The sequence below is a fragment of the Echinops telfairi genome, unplaced genomic scaffold (genome assembly GCF_000313985.2).
Source record: "Echinops telfairi isolate 266 unplaced genomic scaffold, ASM31398v2 ScPeMD7_7468;HRSCAF=8506_0, whole genome shotgun sequence".
Taxonomy (NCBI): domain Eukaryota; kingdom Metazoa; phylum Chordata; class Mammalia; order Afrosoricida; family Tenrecidae; genus Echinops; species Echinops telfairi.
The window spans coordinates 52,511,505-52,533,875 of record NW_022111369.1 but is presented as its reverse complement, the minus strand read 5'-3'; the positions used below and the strand labels follow the sequence as shown (position 1 = coordinate 52,533,875).

The 22,371-nt window shown below is 42.4% G+C and overlaps 1 protein-coding gene across 1 annotated transcript in view; it reads left to right on the top strand.

Moving 5' to 3' along the window:
• Positions 1-2,260: 2,260 nt before the first annotated feature.
• The window catches only part of TMEM156 (transmembrane protein 156), a 58,381-nt gene continuing 38,270 nt past the window's right edge, over positions 2,261-22,371 (top strand). The window contains exons 1-2 of the mRNA XM_030888600.2: positions 2,261-2,348; positions 16,926-17,195. Of these exons, the coding sequence (XP_030744460.1) occupies positions 2,261-2,348; positions 16,926-17,195 (358 nt within the window). The remainder of the gene's footprint in view (positions 2,349-16,925; positions 17,196-22,371) is intronic.

Below are 22,371 nucleotides of genomic sequence, written 5' to 3'. Positions count from 1 at the left end.
GGCTAAGCCTTGGGCTGCTAACTAAAGGTCAACAGTTCAAACACACCAGCAGGTTCATAGGAGAAAGAGGAAGCTCTCTGTTCTAGTGAGAAGTTATTGTCTCAGAAATGTTATACAGGGGTGGCTGAGGCAGAATCAACTCAAGAGTAGTGGGTTTGGCATTTTTGGTTGTTGTTGAGACTTAGGGGATAGGGTTCCCTTCTTCCTCATTCCCCAGGAGCCTCTCTGTCTTGCGGACGGCTGCCTGACCTGGGCTCCAATATTTCCCAGTCTGGAATGCAGACCAAGACACCTTCCCACCTTCTCTTTCTCAGAATCATCCTTCAAGCTGTTGGAATATTAAGAATTGATCATATCTGATGTTCTATTTCCATTTGGACATGTCTTCACCTCAGAGTCTAAGTCCTCTTAGCCATGATTCCCAAATCATGCTTATCAAATTCCCACTCCCTATTAGGAGACAAAAAAAGTTAATCCACAGTCACAGCATATTCCAGTACAGCAAGTACCCTTTGCTCTTTCCCCCCACTCACCCATTGTTCTGTAACACCCGCGTGGGATGGGTCAGAAAGAGAAACAGAATGAGTGGAAATGAATGGTGATGGAGGTACAGGAGGGAGGGAACAGAGACAATTTTAGGAGCTATCATTCTGCCAACAGCCAGAAAACAAGAGCCATCAAAGTCCTAGATAACAGGACGAAGTAAAAATATTTATTTGCACGTATATTTTCACTCATTCACTGCCACAGAGCCACTTCTGACTCATGGAGACCTGAGTGGACAAAGCAGCACTGCCTCTGTGGATTTCCAAGAGGGCAACTCTTTACAGGAGCCGCAGCCTCCTCTTTCTCGTGAGGAGCGGCTGGTCGTTTCCAACCGCTGACCTTGAGGTCAGCAGCCCCACTCACAATCTACCAGGCCACCGGGACTCTCCTGACATCTGTTCTATTCACCCTGAAGAACATTTCCCTACCTTTCATCTCTGTGCAAAGATAAAGTATTTTATTTCTCTGAAATTAGCATCATGAAAGGGTTTTTTTTGGGGGAGTGGGGTGTTGATTTTGTTTTCATGGTAACTTAAATGTAGATTTGGTCATGATAATCACAATGTGTTTAGGCATCCAGATAATGAGCTCCACCCTCCTGCTTGTACGCAGTGAAGTAAAAAGGCACAAGATGTTGCAGGTATCTAGTGTAGTATTAGATTTTCTGTTGTTGTCCCGGACATATTATTTCTTAACCCGAGACTCCGGCATAGCACCTGCCACGTAAACATGGCACGTGTTGGGATTTCTCGTTTAGTGACTAAGTGAATGGATGGTGTTCATACAACCTGGCTATGACTCTCAGCCATCCTTATCATTTTAGTAAGTCTATTGCTGTACAAGACTTCTTTACAGTGTTGAAGAGCAAGGATGTCCCTTGGAGGACTAAGATGTGCCTGACCCAGGCCATGGTATTTTCAGTTGCATCATAAGCATATGAAAGTTGGACAATGAAGAAAGAGGACTGAAGAAGAAGTAATGGGGCTGCATTATGGTGCCTGCAAACATAAGGAAAGTGCTATGAACGATCAGGTGGACAAGCGCATCTATCTCAGAAGAAAAACAGCCAATGCTCCTTAGAAGCGAGGCTGGCCAGACTGTCTCACGTGTTTTGCCCAGGTTGTCAGAAGAGACCAGAGCCTGCCCAAGGGCATTGTGCTTGGCAAAGCAGAAGGGCAACAAAAAAGAGGAAGCCCACCCAGGAAATGGATTGACACGGTGCCTGTCACAGCATAGCCCAACCTAAGAACAATTGTGTGGATGGCACAGGACTGGGCAGGGTTTCGTTCTGTTGTGTCTCTAGGGCCCCTATGAGCCGGAACTGACTTGAGAGCACCTAACAACAACAACAACAACAACAACAATATTGTGGGTTCAGATTTGCTCACAGATTGCTGAGCCAATAGCAAATAGCTGCTAGATTAAATCGAACAAGAACCCGTTGCCTCTTGTGATCCTTTGTATTTGTCTTCCTGATGTAGGAGCTAGTTTGAAAGTGCTTCTTAGAGGGTAGCTCTCGTCATGCAGAGTGACTCAGAATGCAGAAGTCTAAGCAGAAGGCCTCGCGTGTTTTTTTGTAAAGTCTTACCCAAAGGAAGTGACTATGCGGTCAGTCATGTTAACTTCACATGCACCACAGAGATGAAATATAAAGCCGGAAGAAACCCATCTTCAATGTCCTGGGTAGGAGCACATTGGTGTCATGTGAGAAGACATGACAAAAACAGCCCTCCTTAAACTAATTTTGGCAATAGTTATCACAATCATTTTGATTTTGCCAGACTATTTCAAGACACCAGGAGGTGAGTACATAATCTCTATTTCTTTCTTAAAAAAAAAAAAGGCTGCTAAGGGGTCTTCCAAAAGTCTTAAAAATTAAAAGAAGACTCATTTGAGCTGGCTGTTACCGAGTTTAGTAACCCCGTAGTACGCAGTATCACTGAACTAGGGTAGTTTACTTAAAAGCAAATGAAAAGCCAATATTGGAAATGTGTAGCTGCACTTTGAAACATCGAGTGCACAATCATCTCATTACACGATTTTGCACGTTACAACCATTTCCTTCAAGAGTTCTGTATTTTTTCATATTCTGTAATTTGATCAGGAAGGGGACTTTTTTTGGTATTAAAATGTGCTTGGATTCTCTCCATCACCACTATTTTGGGGAAATAGTTTAAGGCTGCCTTTAGATATCTTCAAAAGACAGTGAAAAATCCATGGGTGCCACTGTAAGTGGCTGTGGCTGTGGCTGTGTGTGTGTTTTGATGAGAGGAAAATGGGACAAAATCACTTCTGAACAGGCCCAGAGAACTGAGGGATGATTATGGAGGTCTAGAGTATGAAAGCCAGTGGACATACACTGGTATTGTTTCTATGGTCCATAAAATGTTTGAGAATGTGTGAAGATGATTGATTGGGAATTGTGCTTTCTAGCATGTAACAAATTGTTTTTAAATGTACAAAAGAAAATGGCATGCCTTTTCATTGAAAAGTTATCATATGCATTTGATTAAAACCCAGAAAGGTGATATTGGGTACTTGGCTCCCTTGATTGTTTAACGCTGTAAATACATCAGGCTAAGTCGATAGGTGAAAATATTTTTGCTAATGACACATTGCAAGGATTGCTGAATGTTGCATATGCATGATGCTAAGCAGCCAGCTATAAAGGTTTGCTTTTTAGTAAATCCTGTGACTCTGCCACATTTTCCAAGGTCCTCTTGATTTGCTGGCATTATGGTGCTTCGATTAAGCAACTCTACATTCTGAAGGCGTGACTTCCTTGGGTAGAAATGTTAGAAAGAGTTAGACTCAAGCCCGTCTCTTTCAGTGTTGAAGCAGTTGTTCATAAGATAAAGGGCCGTACGCTCACATACTGGTTCCCTTAGCAGCAGGCCTCAGAACGAGATGCACCAAAATGTGACCACCACTGCTATCACTGACGAGAGCATCTCCAACAATTCAGCCCGGATTTACTGAAAAAACCAGGTCACAGCCCCTCCCGGGGAGGGTGAAAACAGAGTCGAACTGCTCCCTTTCGAGTTTCCAAGGCTTAAATCATCACAGAAGCAGACAGCCAGCCTCCCTCATCTTTCTCCTACAGCGCAGCTGGCAGCCACTCTGACAGTGTGCAGCCCGACCCTCACCTCATGGCTGCCCAGGAGAATTAATAAGCTATTTGCTAAAGATAAAAAGATTGAATAAACTTTTTGCTAAGGATCGGTTAGTGCTTTATGATAACATTTGGTTATAAGAGCATATTACAGTTTTTCTTTGGGGCGGGCTGAGGTTTCTCCCAGTTGAGCAAGGCCTCTGGGGGAGTTGTGGGCAGAAAGAAGACATTGAAATACATTTATAAAGTTATAAAGAGACACACTTGGGAGTTCGAGTGTCTCTTCTATTTATACAAGCAAAAGCTTATATAAAGTCCTCCTGAGTCAGATCTCGCTGGTCTAAAGTCGCATGTCATTTGTCCTTGAGCTTTTCCATGATGAACCCTCATAGTGAGTTTTGTACTCTTCGTTTCATACTGCTTACATCAGCTCCGGCTCTCCCTGTCCTCCCTCCCTCAAACGTAAAAGAGCAGTTTATTTCTCTTTTCCTGGTCAAAGAACAGAGGAGATATTTCCTCAAACGCTCTTGAGGTTTATTTGAGGATTTTGCTTAAAAGAAATCCAGCTTGGAGCCAACAAACCAGTTTGCTCGAAAACGGAATGTTATTTAGTCATAGAAGGAATCATACACAAAACAAAACAAACCCCTGCTGCAAAGCTAATTGTTAGACAAAATGTTTTGCACGTGCACTGTCTAATGATTTTGGGTCCCCAGGAGCATTTTTATTGAATATCATTTTTGAACTCCTATCTGAGCCAACTACAGAGATTTGACAATGTAGATGTGCTTTTTAAATTAAATTTATTTTTATTTCCTTTTATTTTTTTATCTGTGCTTTTTTGTTAGTAGTTTTTAAAATCATGACTACTGTTAGTGTAGTCAATAAATTGACTTGTCATCTTCTGTATTTCATGAAATTAATACCTGAAAAATTTACTTAGATCAGCGGTTCTCAACCTATAGGTTGTGACCCCTTTGGGGGTCGAATGACCCTTTCACAGGGGTCACCCTATTCATCACAGTAGCAAAATGACAGTTATGAAGTAGCAACAAAAATAATTTTATGATTGGGGGGTCACCCCAACATGAAGAACTGTATGAAAGGGTAGTGACATTCGGAAGGTTGAGAACCACTGACTTAAGTGATAAGCTAAGAGTGTTTGGGAAATGCTAAAAAACAATGCTAAAAATAACCTAGAGATTCCCCCTGCCTATTTTTTCCCTATCACACAATTATATCTTTTTAAAATAATCATCTTTCTCTTGTGTTCTATTCACTCTAATTTCTAAGATAAATACTATAAAGTGATTTTGCTTATAAATTATTCACTGTGCCCATCTTTAATATGTCAAATGAATTTCTAAAAGAACCTTAATGAGGAATAATGTATTCACGAGATTTAATAGATTTTATTTTAAAATAATAAACCCTCTGAAGGCCTAGGGTAAAAATAGAGCACCGTGTTTGATCATTTTTTCATCAAGAATGTATCTGGGTCTCTGAATAAACATTAGAAGGAATATTCAAATATCACAATTACACAGTGTAAGCCAACTTTGCCAAAGAAGAGGGACGTTAACACATTCTTCAGCAGTGCTTGAGGCTTTTAATGAGTTTGCACCAGGTACGTTCTAGGCAAGGTATCCGAGTCTATAGCAGTGTTTTCAGCCTTTCAACCGATTGGACTTTATTCTCGGACAGGATGATGGCTGGGTACACTAATTCTATGTGCAGATGCTGAAGCTATAAAGGGGACTGGATATATTTTGAATCAGAGCATCTTGCACTGATGGAGCTGTGCTGTGTGGATCATCTGTTTTTGTTGGACCTAAACTATACGGGAGAACTGGTTTGTTCTATTAATCTCAGTGATCACTTACTTATTATTATGACTTATTATTTCACCCATCCATTGCGCCAACCATATGCCTAACCATGGGGATGCAAAGATAACAAGATGCAAAGATAAAAAAGGCAATTCCCGCTTTAAGGAGGAGCCTTCAGTCCAAGGGGAGGACTAAGTGACAAATAAAGAGCAATGAGGCCATTATAACAGGAGCCTGGGTGCTATCACAAGGTTTGTGGTTCTAGACCATAACTGCTCTGCAGGAGAAAGACAAGGCTTTCTACCCTGAAGGCTAAGATTTCCAGTCTCAGACTCACACAGGGGCAGTTCTACTCTGTCCCAGAGGGTTATGATGAGTTGAAATGAGTCAAAATCCACTCGATGGCAGTGAGTTTATGGTCATTTTCAAAATAAATCACCAGATGCCTTCAAGTGGACTTTGACCCATGGCGACCTTAGACATTTCAGAACAAAACAGCGTTCTGCAGTGTTTTCAGTGGCTGGGGTCACCAGGCCTTTCTTTCACGGTACCTCTGAGTAGGCATGAACCTCCTACTGTTTGGCTAGCCACTGGCGATGTAAGCACCCAGGGACTTGAGTAACGGAAATAGCTAAGTGCAAAGGTGCGATGGGAACGGAAGAGCTGCTCTGGGCCTGTCTGGGGGAAGCTGCTCCTCTTCTTTGAGTTTGCAAAGAGAACTAACAGCTGTTCGCGTTGGAAAGATCACTTCATAGCACTCCTTGCCTGCTGGTGCAAGCTCTGTCTCAGAGGAGCAATTACTATTGATTTTCAAATAAAAGTTCCTCATATGAATATCTTAAGATTTTCAGAAACCAGAAATTGTAGCAAGTTAGTTCCACAAGGGTACAGGCAATTGGGGTTCAGGAGGCCCCATTTTTTGGTGGGCGATTCCTCAAACTCCAAACCAAACTCACTGCTATCCAGCGGACTCAGAGTGTCTCTCTAGGACAGGTAGAACTGCCTCCTCCGTGTAAAGCCCCATCTAATCTCCTGAGCTGCGCGGACCTTGTGACTCACTACTCCCTGCTTCCTCTGGACAACTCCCGCTGGCCCTTTAACGCTCTGTAAACTTGTCCCCCATGGAAGAGGCTGACCCAGCTCCTACCGATAAATTCGTCATAATGATTCAGTAAAGTAAAGAAGAAGAAAACGTTCATGACAAAGTAATTTTACCTATCTAATTGTTGTTTCCTGCCCAAGCAGCTTTTAAGTCACTGAAGAGGCATTGGGCCTTTTCTTGCACCTGCTCTGCCTTCCCCACACACTGGGCTGCAAGTCTTCCTGAGGTTAGAGACCCAGCGAGGCTGGTGGCCTGTGAAGCTGACTGCCATGGCAGCCATGCGGGACGGGACTAGCACTGATGGAAACACCTCAAACCAGCTGTTCTGACTTGGCACTGTTAGAGCCAAATGAACAGAAGCGATGTTTACCGGCTTCCATTTCCCCTTTCGGCTCACACTTCCTGATGGAAATGGCGGTGCATCCTGAGCAGTGAACCGAAAGGAAGTGACCGATAAAGGAAAGTCATGCCAGGCCCATTCGCACGGTGGGACAGACTCGGAAAGCTGTCCCCTTCCTGATGCGTGTCACACAGACCAGAGCATCAAGTGTGGGGCACGGAATTCACCTCCAGGGTTGGCCTTGCTTGCCAAAAGCGGTCACTTTCTTTCCTTTGTATAACCGGCTCATTTGTGATATAACCAGCCAGGTCTGGATGGTTCTCTTTTTATGACTTGTTACAATGTTTAGAATTTGACAAGTTTTACGCATCTTTACATGAGCCAGGTGCAATGTCAAGTGGCTTTTAAACAAGTAATAGCACATTTTAATGCATATGAAGTCTTTTCATCTTGGTCTAGCATCCTTTCTTAAGAGAGACCATTCCAATTTGTCATAAGTTTTCTTCTTATTGAAATTTTGGACTCATTATGTTTAAAACATGGCTAATGATTTGACCCTTTCTGCCATCAAATCAGTGCTGACTCATAGCGACCTCCCTGGTGAGTTTCAGAGATGGTAACTGTTCGTGGAGTAGAAAGTCCAGTCTTTCTCCAACAGACTGCTGGCAGTTTCGATCTGCAGACCTTGCAGATCCCAGCCCCACACAGAACCTCTGCACCACCAGGGCTCCTAATGACTTGACACAATATCTCTGCTTCTCTTGAAGATCTTTTTGTTTATTTTGGTAACAGTTTTATTGGCATTTACTTCACATACCATACACTGACACAATGTCTTTAGTTATATGTATGTATATATGCATTAGACAAGATGTACTGAGAACAAGACCACTGAATATGATACTTTTACATACCTTTGGCTGAACTGATAGCACGCTCTCATCAACTATGTTACAATTCCAACCACTGGTTTGGAATTTCTTTTAATTACTGCTCTCATTACTTTGGTGGGTAAATGGGTAAATGCTCTTTCAGTATATCTTTTCTGTTTTTTTTTTTAATTTTATGAAAAAAAATGACTTCCTTTAGGACATTACTAAGTTGTTTTATCTTCCTGTTACTCCATCTTTTTTTTCCTCCACAGCCCTTCTTACCTGTATAATTTCCTTATTATGTACATTTGTAATTGCCTGATATCCTCAAGTTGAACAAAACTCCATGAAAATGAAGGTTCTCTGTTTTGTTCACTGATGTATTCTGAGCATGTAGAATAGGACTTGTCACTTTAGAAAGAATTCAATGAGTATTTGAAGGTGGAAAGCATATTCGGAGTCATGCTGGGTTGTTGGTGTCAGGTGCAGAGTAGAACTGCCCCATGGCCTGTCCTCCTTAAAGGTCAATCCCTGGGTCGTCCCCCTGCGATGCGAGCCTCTGCGAGGGTCTGAAGCACCAACCTTTTGGGCTAGCAGTCAATTGCTTAACCACTGCACCATTAAGTCATGGTGCAACCGAAGAGAGCATTCAGGAAGCAAACCGTTGTCATCTGATCTCACAGCCCTCCTGTGATCTGGGCAGGCCAGGTGACAGCACCCTCCTCTTCCTCTTACAGTTTTGAAGCATAAAATCTCATCATAAAGCTACCACAATTAGGCTGCGCAGCCTGTGCAATTTATCTCTCAGAATCTTTCCCTTGAAAGACAGATGTCTCATGATCTTGAGTCATTTTCCTCCCATTTGCTTTATCCAGGGGGAATTTTATCATGTGCCCGTACTTCCCTTGCTTTGACAAGTGAGATGAGCAGTCTTTTTCTTATGTACCAAACCTGCCTTTCAAATACAGCTGCAATAAGGTAAAGGTCACCCCAAGCCGTTCCCTTTCACCAAACCCGCCCACCACCTCACCACCAAACACCCACCTTCCCCACTCATTATGCGAGTAGATCGGGGTCTTCTCTAGACGCCCTTGCTCCCAATCTGGTGAACACCACAGAGTACCACTTACAGGCCACACGATACGGTTGTTGGCCTTTCCCCTCAGAGGAGTTTCTGGACTCAAAATAGAAATGCAATTGCTTGAGTCTTGCTATTGGAATACTATTTCTGACTCTGTGCCCACTCTTAGAGAGAGAGAGAGAGAGAGAGAGAGCGAGAGAGCTGTGACCTGAGGCAAACAGCCTATCTGTGTTAGACAGGGATCTTTAGAGAGACAAAACCAGATTGCTAATAATTATCTATATATATTTATAAAGATAGATATATAACACAAGAAATAAACAGTTAAATTATAAAGCAGTTATACAGATAGATAGATATATAACACAAGAAATAAACAGTTTTAAATTATAAAGCAGTACAAATGGCTCAGTATAATTCAAACGTGTTAGAGAGTTGTGAGACACTGGCAGTCCTTCAAGTCTTGAGGGCTGCCAGGTAGTCCTCTGTAGAGAGAGTCAGATTCTCCCGGCACAGGCAGCAAACAGCAAGGCAGGTCACCAACAGTCAGCCAGGTCACTAACAGTCAGTCCCCAGCTCAAGAGATGCAAATTCCAATTGTGTGGTGAAGCAGGTCTTGAAGGAACCTCAAATAACAGTGACACAGTCCACGGGTTAGTGGTTCCACAGGTAGTGTAGCTTGCAAATTGAGGCACAAAACAAGCAAGGCAGCCACACACTGGTCCGATGATCAAAGAGCGAGAGACAAGAAAGGCGAGGCTCACGGAGCCATTTCTCTCTCCGTCCTTCAATGAATCCCATGTGTGTATCAGCCAGGCTGGCACAATCAACTAACTACCTCAATATCCTCCTCGATGTCTCCATAAATCCGGCAGCCCAACCATTTCCTGGTCTGGCAGCTGGCATTTAACAAGTGCTGGATTATGCTACAGAATATTCAGTCATGATGACAGATCTTTAGACTCAATTGGTTATTTTTTTAGGTATATTTTTCATACAATTGAAAGATCTTCTAAGCGTTTAGTCTCATGAATTCTAACAATTGTATGTGTTCAAGATCTAGAAGGTTGGCATCACCCAGGCAGATTCCTTTTGCCCTCTGCTGTCAAGCTCCCCCAGCCCCAAAGCAACTTTCTGATTAGTGTTGTCTCTGCGCACACTTACACTTTGTGTTAGTCTGGGTAGACTAGAGAAACAAAGTCACAGACACTCGTCTGTGCATAAGAAAGAGTTTTATATAAAAGAGTAATTGTATATTAAGAAAGCATTCCAGCCCAGTCCAGTTCCAGTCCTCCAGTCCAATATTAGCCCATATGTCAATAGCAGTCCATAAAGTCCTCTTCCGACTCACAGAACACATGCAGTGACACCACATGCAGGAAGATCACAGGACAGTGGGGGGAAAGTCTCGTGGATCCAGTGGAAACATCTCAACGCTGACAGGGATCTCCATGTGGCTTCTCCAACTCCAGGGCTCTAGTGTGGCTCTATGTGCCTTGTCAGAAGGAATGTCTCACGGGGAGTGAGCGTGTGTCCCCTCTCCAGTGAGCTATTTAGCTCCTTAGCGCCTCCAAATGAGGTCATCAAGCTGCGACCTGGTTGACAGGCTAAACTCCATCCCTTCACTCGTAATCATCTCAAATTGACAAACAGATTACGTAACTGCTACATACCTCATCTTCACTAATACCCACTGCCATCAACTGATACTCACTTAAAGCGATCCTAGATGACAATAGAACTGCTCCCTAGGGTTTCTGAGTCTGCAAATCTTTAGCAGATCACCTTGTCCTTCTCCCACAAAGCTGATGGTGGGTTTGAACTGCCGACCTTGAGTGTAGCAGCTAGACTGGAACTCACTACGTAAATTGAATCATCTGTGCCGGTTTGCTAGTTTAACATAAGACTTTTGGGCTTCATTCCTGTTATTGCTTGTACCAATACTGTCTTAAAAAGGATTTTAACAATTTACTAAGTGGTAGTTTCTTGTATGAAATATATGCCACATTTTGAATTTCATTTACAGCTAAAATTTATATATATACACATATATAAATAATGCAGCGATGAACATTCTTTCACAGGTCTTTGTGTGAACATATACGTCTATGTTCATTGGATAACTGTGCTAGGCTGGTTTTCTAGAGAATCAGAACCAGTGCTGCTTGGATGTGTACATGGATAGAAAGCAATTTCCATGAAAAATGCCTGCACACAGCTGTAAAAGTGGGTAAGCCCAGTTTAAGTCTGTGAGCTAGAAGTAAGCTGAAGGCTCCTCCTGACTACGGTAGCTGCAGGGGCCGAGGAACAGGAAACAGGAAGACGAAGCGAGAAGAACACAGGCTGGTGGATGCTGAGCTGAATGAATTGGAGATTGGCCGAATGGATCCAAAGGGGACGTTTCACTGTGGCTCTGGGGGGAGGCTGGGCAGGAGGTAATGGCAGGAGGTCGATGGAGCAGAGGCAGGATCTAGGTCCAGTAGTAGAAGTGAGTTGGCTTTCCCACACTCTCAATCTAGACGCAAGTAGCTCACACCTCAAAGGAAACCACCCTCCACCAATACCACGACCAGATCAACTGATTGACGCTTCACAGGAGATACCATCATGGAGTTGACTGCACTGCGTTAGCTCATCCCATGAGAGACTCATGACCCTCCCACGTTTACATAAAACCTCACCATCACAGTGACTCGGGGACTATTTAGTAGTGGAAGAGCCTTGGCGGTGCAGTGGTTAAGCACTTGACTGCTGTAATGTTAACCCACCAGCCAGCCCTGTTGTAAGGTTGACGCCTTTGGAAATCACATGGGACAGCTCAGCTCTATTCTCGACTGTCACTATGAGCCAGAATGAGCTTGGCAGCAGGAGATATTTTCTTTTCTTTTTTGAGGGGTGCATAGCTGGGTATATCTAATTTTCTAGGGGTCTGCCAAACACTTCTCCAGACTGGTGGCAATATTTTCTTGTTTTCTCGAGTTTACATTGAATAGACTGAAGCGGTTATATGTTGCCTCATGCAGTCTGAAATAACTCACGCTTTCCCCAAAGGTGCCTGACAACTAATGAGCAGGGGAGTAGCCTAGGTATTAGGAAAGTCTGACTTGACACAGAGAAGTTTCTGGAGCTCCTGTTATGTGCCAAACCATGAAGATTTTATTATAAATTCTCACTTCTTTTTAAAGGTCAGCAGGGACTTGAGATTTCTATTTCTGCCAGTCACATCCTGAAAAATACTCCCGATACAAACCATCTAAAAATGCAAGATAAAACAATGTGAAACTTTAAAACACACATAGGTGAGCTGCTGAAGAAATAAGAAACCTTCAATAAAAAAAAAAAGAAACCTTCTCAGAGGTCAAAAATAACTAGAACTTGCAGATTCGGGTGCATAAGCAAACAGGCAAGAATTGGTTACCTCAGGAGGATTAAGCAATTCCTGGTGGACTACCATCTCACTCTCACTGGGCCATATGTAACACAACAGAGGAGAGAAACCCTCTGAAAGGTGACAGGTTTCATGAAAAGGAACTCTCAGAAACAATCCTGCCTGGCTGTGAAGAAATTCACCTGCCTTCGTCTGAGCTGTGCGTGGGACAGAGAGAAGTCTTTCTTGAGAGCTTGCAAACGGAAAAAACCTCAGCACCATGGAGTCAATTCCATAGGTCCCATGTGACACCCTGTAGACCCACCAGTTGTCTGTCCGTTTGTTGTACTGTGATGCTAAATCTATGGCTAGCCTTGAGAAGAATGGGGATCCCATGACACTTCATTAGGCTCGTGCTGAACCTGTGCCTGGATCAAGAGCAGTTGTGCTGATAGAACAAGGCCACAGTGCATGGCTTCAGATCAGGAAAGGTGTGCAAAGAGTTGTATCCTCTCCCCGTACCTTTTCAATCGGATGCTGAGGAAATCACCAGAGAAGCTGGATGACGTGAAGAAGAGTGAGGCATCCGGAGTGGAGGAAGGCTCATTAACAGCCTGCGATCTGCAGATGGCACACCTTGCTTGCTGAAAGCGAGGAGGACATGAGGCCCTTGCTGATGAAGATTGCAGCCTTTAGCGTGGGCTATGATTCAAAGCAAAGAAGACCAAAATCTGCACAGCTGGACTAACAGGGAACATCATGTTAAATGGAGAAACGTTTGAAGTTGTGAAGGATTCTGTTTTGCTTGGCTCCACAATCGATGTTCATGGAAGCAGCGGAGATCAAATGACACACTGGGCAAATCTGCTGCACAAGATCCCTTTAGAGCGTGGAAAAGCAGAGAGGTTACTTTGAGGACTAAAGTGGGCCTGACCCACGCCACGGCACTTTCCATTGGCTTATAAGCATGTGAAAGTTGGGCCTTGAGTAAGGAAGAGGAGAACTGATGCGTTTGGACGGTGGTGCTGGTAAAGAAGATTGAACGTACCATGACTGCCAAACGGCTCAGCAAATCTGCCCAGGAAGAAGAATGGCCCGAGTACTCCGTAGAGGCAAGGATGGTGAGACGTGTCTTACGTACTTTGGACATGTTGTCAGGAGAGACCAGTCCCTGAAGAAGGACATCATTCTTGGTAAAGTAGAGGGGCAGCACAAAAGGAGGAAGGCCCCTCATGAGACGGATCGACTCGGTGGCTGCAACCGTGGGCTCAAGTATGGGGACAATGAGGATGGCACAGGACAGGGCAGTGTTTAGTTCTCTTGTGGGCAAGGACACAATGGGTCCGAGTGGACTCGATGGCACCTAATAGCAGCAGCAGCAGCAACGACAGGGCTCAATTCCTCTGTAAGGTTTAATTGTCTAAAGTGGTCATACTTTGGATTCTGGGAGTCATTGCTGTGAAAATGAAAAGCCCGAGTCAAGAATTTAATTAAAGCCTTTTCGGTTTGATCGTATCAACAGACACCAAGGAAGGACAAACAAACACCAATACTCCTGGAGGAACGCACCTTCAGATCCGGTCTCAAGTAATTTCCCCAATTAAATTCCCCCAGAAAAACGAGCCACTGCCAAACATCCCGAAACACGTGACGACTCAACCAGGAAGGGTCACTAGAAACAGAAAACAAAAATCAGACCTTCAAAGGATTCAGATATTAGAACGATAGGATATGGAATATAAAATAAGCATATTCAATATGGGTCCACAGGAGGGTGAGAATGGGTGCCAGATTGAAGAATGTAACCAAGGTCATTGCGTTGCCCCTTTAGAATGGCATATATGTTACAATGTATATTTCAACAACAGGAACAAAGACAATATATTTACTAAAGAACCAGGCAGGTTTGGGAAAGAACCAATTCGAACTTTTAATTGTGAAGCACTAATAATTTAGAAGCACAAAGAATGAAGTAAACAGATTAGACACAACTGAAGGATAAATTAATTGGAATATTGATCTGAAGACATTACCCAGACTGCAGCACAGAGATTCAAAGAGATAAAAAGATAGAAACAGAAGTGAGGAGAAGCAATATTTAAAATGAGATTGGATGTGCATTTTACAGGCTCAGTGAAAGAATTTCTCAGACTCAGAAAACCGAAGAGGATAAATAAACAGAGATTCCGTAGAACATGAAAGATACAGAGGGTTTAAAAACCATCAGTTAAAGTAGACTTTTACATGCCTACCAGTAATGTACAGGGTAAGAGGTCCAGGTCATGGCGGCATTATTCATAACAGCAAGATTAGGAACAAATGCTAACTGTAGAATGAATACATTTTCATATATTCAATAAAAAGCATATAACAATAATTAATCAGAGTTACATGCATCAACGTGACTAAAATATATTAAGCAACAACATCCATAACAACAAAAAGCCACCAGCAAAATAAAACAAAACCAAACACACCCAAATTACAAGTGAATAGCCCAGTGTATGTTATATACTAACAAAGTATGGAAAACGAGAGTGTTGTTCAGGAATGCATATGTGCTGGTAAGCTTATGAGAGAAAGGGCTGGTCAACACCCCATCCCCAGTCGTGGTGACTCTTTGGGAAAGAGGCAAGTCTAGGGAGAGGAAGGCACAGGATGCTTCAGAGCTGTTAGCCATGTGGGTGCTTGTTTCATGTTTACTATTCTTTAACTAGCCCGGAAGCATTTTTATATGTTTATGTTTGGCATATTATTGCAATAAAATATTTAAAAGAAAATAGTGATAGTTGATATTTCTTTACGCTTACTCTTTTTTGTTCCTTAAAATGAGAAAATAACCTGAGAGGGCATTGGTCCTGCACCGTGATGCATTTTTCTAATTCTATTTAGTATTCCATAAACTTCCTCGGAGAGGTGTCAGTCTTAGGGCTGGAGCAATTATGGACTGCATTTCTAAGTTGGGGAGTGAGCATTTGGATGTCTGGCTCCCAGCAAAATTAATGGCTGTAGTTAAATTCATAAATCCTTGTCTATGGAGATGCGAATATTGCCTACCTGGTGACAAAATGATTGAGTAGGATTTATTTATTTCTAAGAATGATATCAGGAGAGGATGTGCCCTCTATTTATTTCTTTTTCAATTGAATTATTTAAAACTGTACTTTAAAAACCACCATAAAATGTCCTTCTAGTCAAATATAAAAGATAGTCATCAATTCTCAAAAGCCCAGTTGGTCATTTATTGGATAAGAAAACTGCAAGATTGATGGTATAAATTTCTATCTCCCTTCGAAGTTCTATCGTTTGCAATATAAATTCAAGAAGTCGAGAATTTTATAAGATAACAAGTGTCAGCAAGGAAATGGAAGGATGGCAAAAATAAGCTTTCCGTGTGCTTTGTCACATAAAGAAGCTATCGATCATACAGTTCCATCAGACGGTACATTTTCATCTGTTCCCTGAGACATCATTACATTTTTTTATTACACTTACAATTTGATTACAACTTTGATTATACATTTATTATATTATAAAATTGTGTATGTGAATAAAATTCCATGCATCCCTTCCCCCCAAGCCTTTATAGCAATTCAAGTATGACATCTTTTATAGCTGGAAATTAAATAGAAATTATTACAGAAGTAATTTCAAAGATAGCGGACCGGTAATTTATCATTAAATAATAAAAGTATAATGTTAGATGCCATTGACTGGGTCCTGACTGATAAGGACCCATGCACAATTGAAATAAACATTTGCCTGGTTCTGTGCTGAGCTCATCTGGGAGCACTGGTGGTGTAGTGGTTACTCATTGGCTTGCTAGCTGTAAGATCAGCAGTTTGAAACCACTAGCTGGTCTGTGTGAGAAAGAGGAGGCTTTCTACTCCCGTGAAGACTTCCAGCCTCAGTAACCCACAGGGGTAGTTCCACCCTGTCCTATACGATTGCGAGATGGGCTTGCCTTCAGGGCGGTGAGTTTGGGTTTGGGTTGATGCCAATCTCGCAATCATTGCTATATTTGAGCCCATTGTTGCCGTCACTGTGCCAATCCATCTCTTGAGGGTCTTCCTCTCTTTAGCTTACCAAACCTGGCATCCTTACCCAGGGATCAGCTCCTCTTGATAACATGTCTGAAATACTTGAAATGAAAATGCACTCTCCTCTTCTCTAAGTCGCATCCTGATTGTACTTTTCTGGAACTTCGTAGTATATTCAACATTCTTCCCAACAACCCAGACAAATGCATCAATTTTTCTTTGGTCTTCTATATTCATTGTCCAGTTTTTACCTGCATTTGGGACAATGGAAAATAACATAACTTGGCTCAAATGTACCTTAGTCCTCAAAGTGACCTCTTTGCTTTTTAACAACTTCAAGAAATTTTTGCAGCAGACTTGCCCAATGCAATATGTCATTTGATTTCTTCACCACTGCTTCTATGATTATTGATTATGAATCCAAGTGAAATTAAATCCTGGAAAACTTCCATCTTTTCTCCATTTTGGGTGATCATGCATATTGATCCAGGTGTACCTAAATGTAATAGGTCTTGTCAAATTCATGTAAAAAAAGTTACTGAATCTGTCCAAGAAAAACTTGGACTCTGTTGTTTTGTTTGAATATCAAGTGTTCAAGATTTCATAGTAAAACAATGTTTTGCTTTTTCCTTTCAGACAACATGTTGGAACTATCATGTCTAGAAATGTGTCTGCAGCCTAATTTGACCTATTCACAGTCCCTGTTAAATTATTCTTTCATGACTCTCCTGCGGCCAGTAAGAGAAACTCAGGTTTTTAGAGGAATCTTTCTAAATCACTCCGATTTTCAAAACATCACCAGGATTTGCCAAGAGATCCCAAGCAAGTTCGAAGTGTGCTCCTCATGTTTGATTTGCCAGTCCAAAGAAGACATGGATTTTAATTCTCAGGAACAATCACCAAAAGGTAAAAAAAAGTGAAAGTGAGAAGGAATTTTATCATGGATAATGATTCTTTCAAGAAAGTATTAATAATACATTGAATTTTAAACCCAAAGCACTGGATGTTCCCTGGTGTGGCCCTTGATAGGTAACTTGCAGGGTCTTGGGGCATTATTCTTCTTTGCTATTTTGGCTTATTGGAAACAAAGTGCCTGTTCTTGAAATACATCAAAATATCACAATAATTCAGATATGTTTAATGGTGAAAGAAATATTTAGCATGCTGTCTCTGAAGGTACACATTTTCTCCCTAAAATATTTCTAAGTTAAGCTGTAGGGTCTTATGGAAAATGAAGCTTTGGTTCTCTAAGGAGTCATTGAATCCTTGATGCATGTTTGCCTCCTCCTGCCTAACATTTATCACACTTTACAGGGAGAAAGAGGAGGCTGTCTACCCCCATAAAAAGTTACAGTATTGCAGCCTCTACTCAAGCCCTTCCTCAACATAAAAATACTTTGTTTTAAAAAAACTGGCATTCTGTGATGCTCACCCTCCTGACACGATTGCTGAAGACAAAATGGGTGCATAAGCAAATGTGGTGAAGAAAGCTGATGGTGCCTGGCTATCAAAAGGTACAGTGTCTGGGGTCTTAAAGACTTGAAGTTAAACAAGGGACCATTTAGCAGAGAAGCTACAAGCTCATATGAAAGAAACTCACTGGCCTGTGTGATCATGAAGTGTCAACAGAATCAGGTAACTGGCACCAGAAGACCACAAACAAACAAACAAACAAACAAACAAACAGAAATATTGTTGAGAACGAGGGGGGTCAGAGCAGAGACCCTAAACCCATTTGTAGACAATAGGCCATTCCCTCATAGAAGGGTCACAAGGAAGGAATGAGTCAAGCAGGCATAGCATAGCACCAATGAAACACACAATATTGCTCTGGTCCTTTGAGGCTTCCTCACCCCCCACTTTCATGACCCCAGTCCTGTCTTTCAGTTCTGGATAGACCGGAGCATGTACACTAGTACAAATAAGAGCTCATGACACACAGAATCCAGGTCAGAGCAGAAATGGGAGTAGCAATATCAGGAGGGTAGGAGAAAGGTGAGGGGAGGAGGGGAGGAAAGGGGGACTGATTACAATGATAGACACATAATTCTGCCACCCCTCCCCCAGGACGAACAACAGAAATGTGGGTGAAGAGAGACAGTGATCAGTGTAAGATATGAAAACAATAATAATTTATAATTTATCAAGGGCTCATGAGGGTGGGAGAGTGGGAGAGGGAGGGAAAAAAGAGAAGCTGATACCAAGGGCTCAAATAGAAAGTAAATGTTTAGAAAATGATGATGGAAACATATGTACAAATAGGTTTGATACAATTGATGTATGGAATGTTATAAGAGCTCCCAATAAAATGATTTAAAAAATGAATTACAGCCTTGGAAACCCACAGGGGCAGTTTTACCCTGTCCTATAGGGTCACTGTGAGTCAGAATTGACCTGTTAGAGTGAGTTTTTTGTTTTGATTTTTCATCGGAGTTATGTTTTCACATGGCTGGTTCTCTACGAAAGTTTTTTAATCAAAGACTTCATCTTAACTCGTTATTCTGTTTCTAGTTCACAGCATAATGTCTGATACGTACTATGCACTCAATAAACATTTATCAACTAAAACATAACTATGACCCGCGGTGCCTTGCTCAAATTTGTATCATTATGTGATCAACACAGACTATGTCACTAAATTGAGTCTATTTGGATCTGTGAGAAATCAGATATTTTATTTAGAATAATACCACGAGCTCTGGTGCCAACTGCAAAGCCAGCAATTAGAACCCCCCCACCCCACCCCCCCGCTGCTCCTCGGGAGAAAGATGAGGCTTTGGACTCCCAGAAGGAGTCAGTCGTGGATCCTGGAGAAGCAAGTCTACTCTGTCCTTAGGGCTGCCACCAGTGAGCATTGCCTCAGACGCAGTGAGTCTGAGGGTTTTCTGGTGGTGGTGGTGGGGGTGGTGGTTTTGAGTTGGTTGTGACTCAGTGGCAGTGGCTTGGCTTTCAATGACTATATTCTAGCAGAGCACTTCTCAAGCCCTAATGCGCAGGCAGCTCACCTGATGGTGGGTATTCGCTGACCTTGGACGCATAGGGCCTCTCTGGGATGGCGAGGAGGCTTTGCCCGGCCTGTTGCCATCTTCACGCATGCCCTCTTCATGGGCCTTCGGTGGCACTGAGTTTTTTGGGTGATATAATACAGTGGTGACCTCAAAACGAAGTATCACATCTATTGCTTCTCCATTCTCAACCAAGTTTTTAAAAAATAGGTTTATTAGCACTTCATCCACATATTATACAATTCAATAGTTCAACCATATCAAGAGGAGTTGTAAGAGATAAAAACCATAATTATTTATAATTTATCAAGGGTTCACAAGGGTAGTGGAGGGTAGTGGAGGGATGGAAAAAAGAGGAGCGGATACCAAGGGCTCAAGTAGAAAGAAAATGCTTTGAAAATGATGATGGCAACATATGTACAAATGTACTTGATACAATTGATGTGTGGATTATTATAATAGCTGTAAGTTCATCCCTCAACGTGATTTAAAAAAAAAAGAAGAGTTGTACAATCTTTGCCACAATCAATTTTAGAATGTTTCCCTTTTCTCTGTACTCATTGTTATTCATGTATCTATTTCAATTTTGGCAAAAAATATATACGACCAAACATTCGCTAATTCAACAACTTCTCTATGTATAATCCAGTGCCACCGATCATACTTTTTTTGTTGTATGACCATTGTCGTATGACCATTGTCGTATGACCATTATTGTATGACCATTGTTGTCCTCCCTCTCCAAATTGTTCCACTGCCATTAAAATGAACTCAATGCTCCCTAAGTCAAAACTCTTCCTCCTCCACCCAGGGTAACCATAGACCAAGTTTGGTGTCTTCTTCTTCTCCGTCTTCTTTCTCCTCCTCCTCCTCCTTCTTTTTATTAGTTTTCTTCATATAATGTTCACATATCATACAGCTCCATAGTCAAACCGTTTCTAAAAAGAGTTGTACACATCACCAACATCAGCTCTCGTGCTCCATCCCCCCTCCCACATCCTCCGGTCCCAGTTGTTGCCCCCCCCCCCCCAGGTTGCTTCTGGTATCATTCCACATGGACACGTATTGTTTGAAAATGAGCACAAGATTTCTTTGCATGGACTTTGGATGAAGTATCACTTGTCTTTAGCTGAGTTCTTATGTAGAACTTTAAGTATTCCAGGCTGGAAGTCAGGACATCCCCTAGGATGCTATGGAGTTGGGAAGTGTTTTAAGGCTTGGTGGCTCATGAGTGATACTTCTCTGCTTTCTTCAAAAAGGAAAGCACTGCATTGACAAGTTGTCACCGTTGCTAGGGCTGTCACCCAAAACTCGCTCCCTAAAGCAATAGCACTATTTTATGATCCCTTATTTTCAGTGGGTTAGGAGTTCAGGATGTGCGTAGCAGTTATTTTTCTAGGTGCTCACATATCAATTTTCCTAGGTGCCCTTTCCACCTGCGTTACCTTGAGCTTCCTCACAGCATGGACGGCTTACCTGGTGGCCTAGTAAATGATGCCGTCGTGGCTCGAGCTCCCCTGTAAGGGTTCAATGGACTGGGTGGAAATGACTTTGCCTTTTCTGACATAGTCATGCAGCGTCACTTTCTGTGCATTCTTTGGTTACAAGCCAAGTCACAAATCCTTCCAGAGTCAACGGGAAAACATTAAAAGCCATCTACTGGGGGCAGGAAGAGAGGAGGCAAATTTTAAGATAGCACGTCTTAACCTTTGGAAGCCTAAATCTGTCCAACAACTCATCAAGAGGATGCCTATGTATTATCTTTGGGTTATTCCAGCCCTATGTTAATCTATTATCCCCTGGCTTTAACTTAAAAAAAAAAAAAAGACAAAAACCCAAGTTACTTCCCTGGTCATTATTCTTAGTGAAGCTAACTTAATTTTCCACCACTTGCCTGTGGGTTTGTCGTCCTGTGGTGGCTTATGTGTGGGGATGTGATGCTGGCAGCCATATCACTGGTACTTCAAATGCCAGGGTCATCCAAAGGGAACAGGAGCTCCCAGACTAAGAACATGCAAAGAAGGACTCGGCGCCCCACTTCGGAGAAAGAAGCTGTCGAACGTCTTATGCGTAACTTTGAAACATTGTCAGATCCTAACGGCCTAAAGACTGGAAGCCGGACATTGTCAGCGGTACTGCTGAAGGATGGGTGGGTGGATGGGCCCCTCAGATCAGACAGCACTTGAAAGGTGACTGAGGAGGAGCTGCTTTGTCAGAGTGGGGTCGACCATGTTGACAAGAGTGGGGTAAAGCCTGGGGGAGGGGAGCATTTGGAATTTTCATGTGCTGCTGGGGCACCACCCACGGCAAGGAGAAGCAGCTGCACAGCTCAGAATGTGGATGTGTGAAGAATGGATCGAGAACAATTGGAAGTGTTCAAAAATGAACACATACCTCAGTGGTTCTCGACCTTCCCAATGGCACAACCCTTTCATACAGTTCCTCATGTTGTGGTGACCCCCCCAACCGTAAATTATTTTCATTGTTACTTCATCACTGTCATTTTGCTACTGCTATGAATCGGTGACCCTTGGGAAAGGCTCACTAGACCCCCAAAGAGCCTCAACCCACAGGTTGAGAACCGCTGACATAAATGGAACACATAAAGATTGATATCGTAGACACTACTGATCTGAAATGGACTAGTGTTGGCCATTTTGAATCAGAAAAATCTTATCATTAACTATTCCGGGAATAGAAATAGAGTGGCATTGTCAAAGAGGACATTGTAAAATCCATCATGAAGTACAGTCAGTGACAGGATCTGCTTTCAAGGACATTCAATCAATACAACTGTAATGAAAAATGATGCACCGACCACTAAAGCTAATGAGGAAGAAATAGAAGAAGTCTACCAGTGACTTCAGTCAAAAATTGCTGAAACATGCTATCAAGATACATTGATAAGGATTGGCAATTGGAATGCAAAAGTTGGAGACAAAAAGGAAGTCATTAGAAAATAGGGACTTGGTGATAGAAATGAAGCTGGAGCTCACATAAGAGAATTTTGAAAAGCAAGTGACTTGTTCATAGTAAATACCTTTCTCCAACAACACGAAAGGACGTCTCTAGATGGG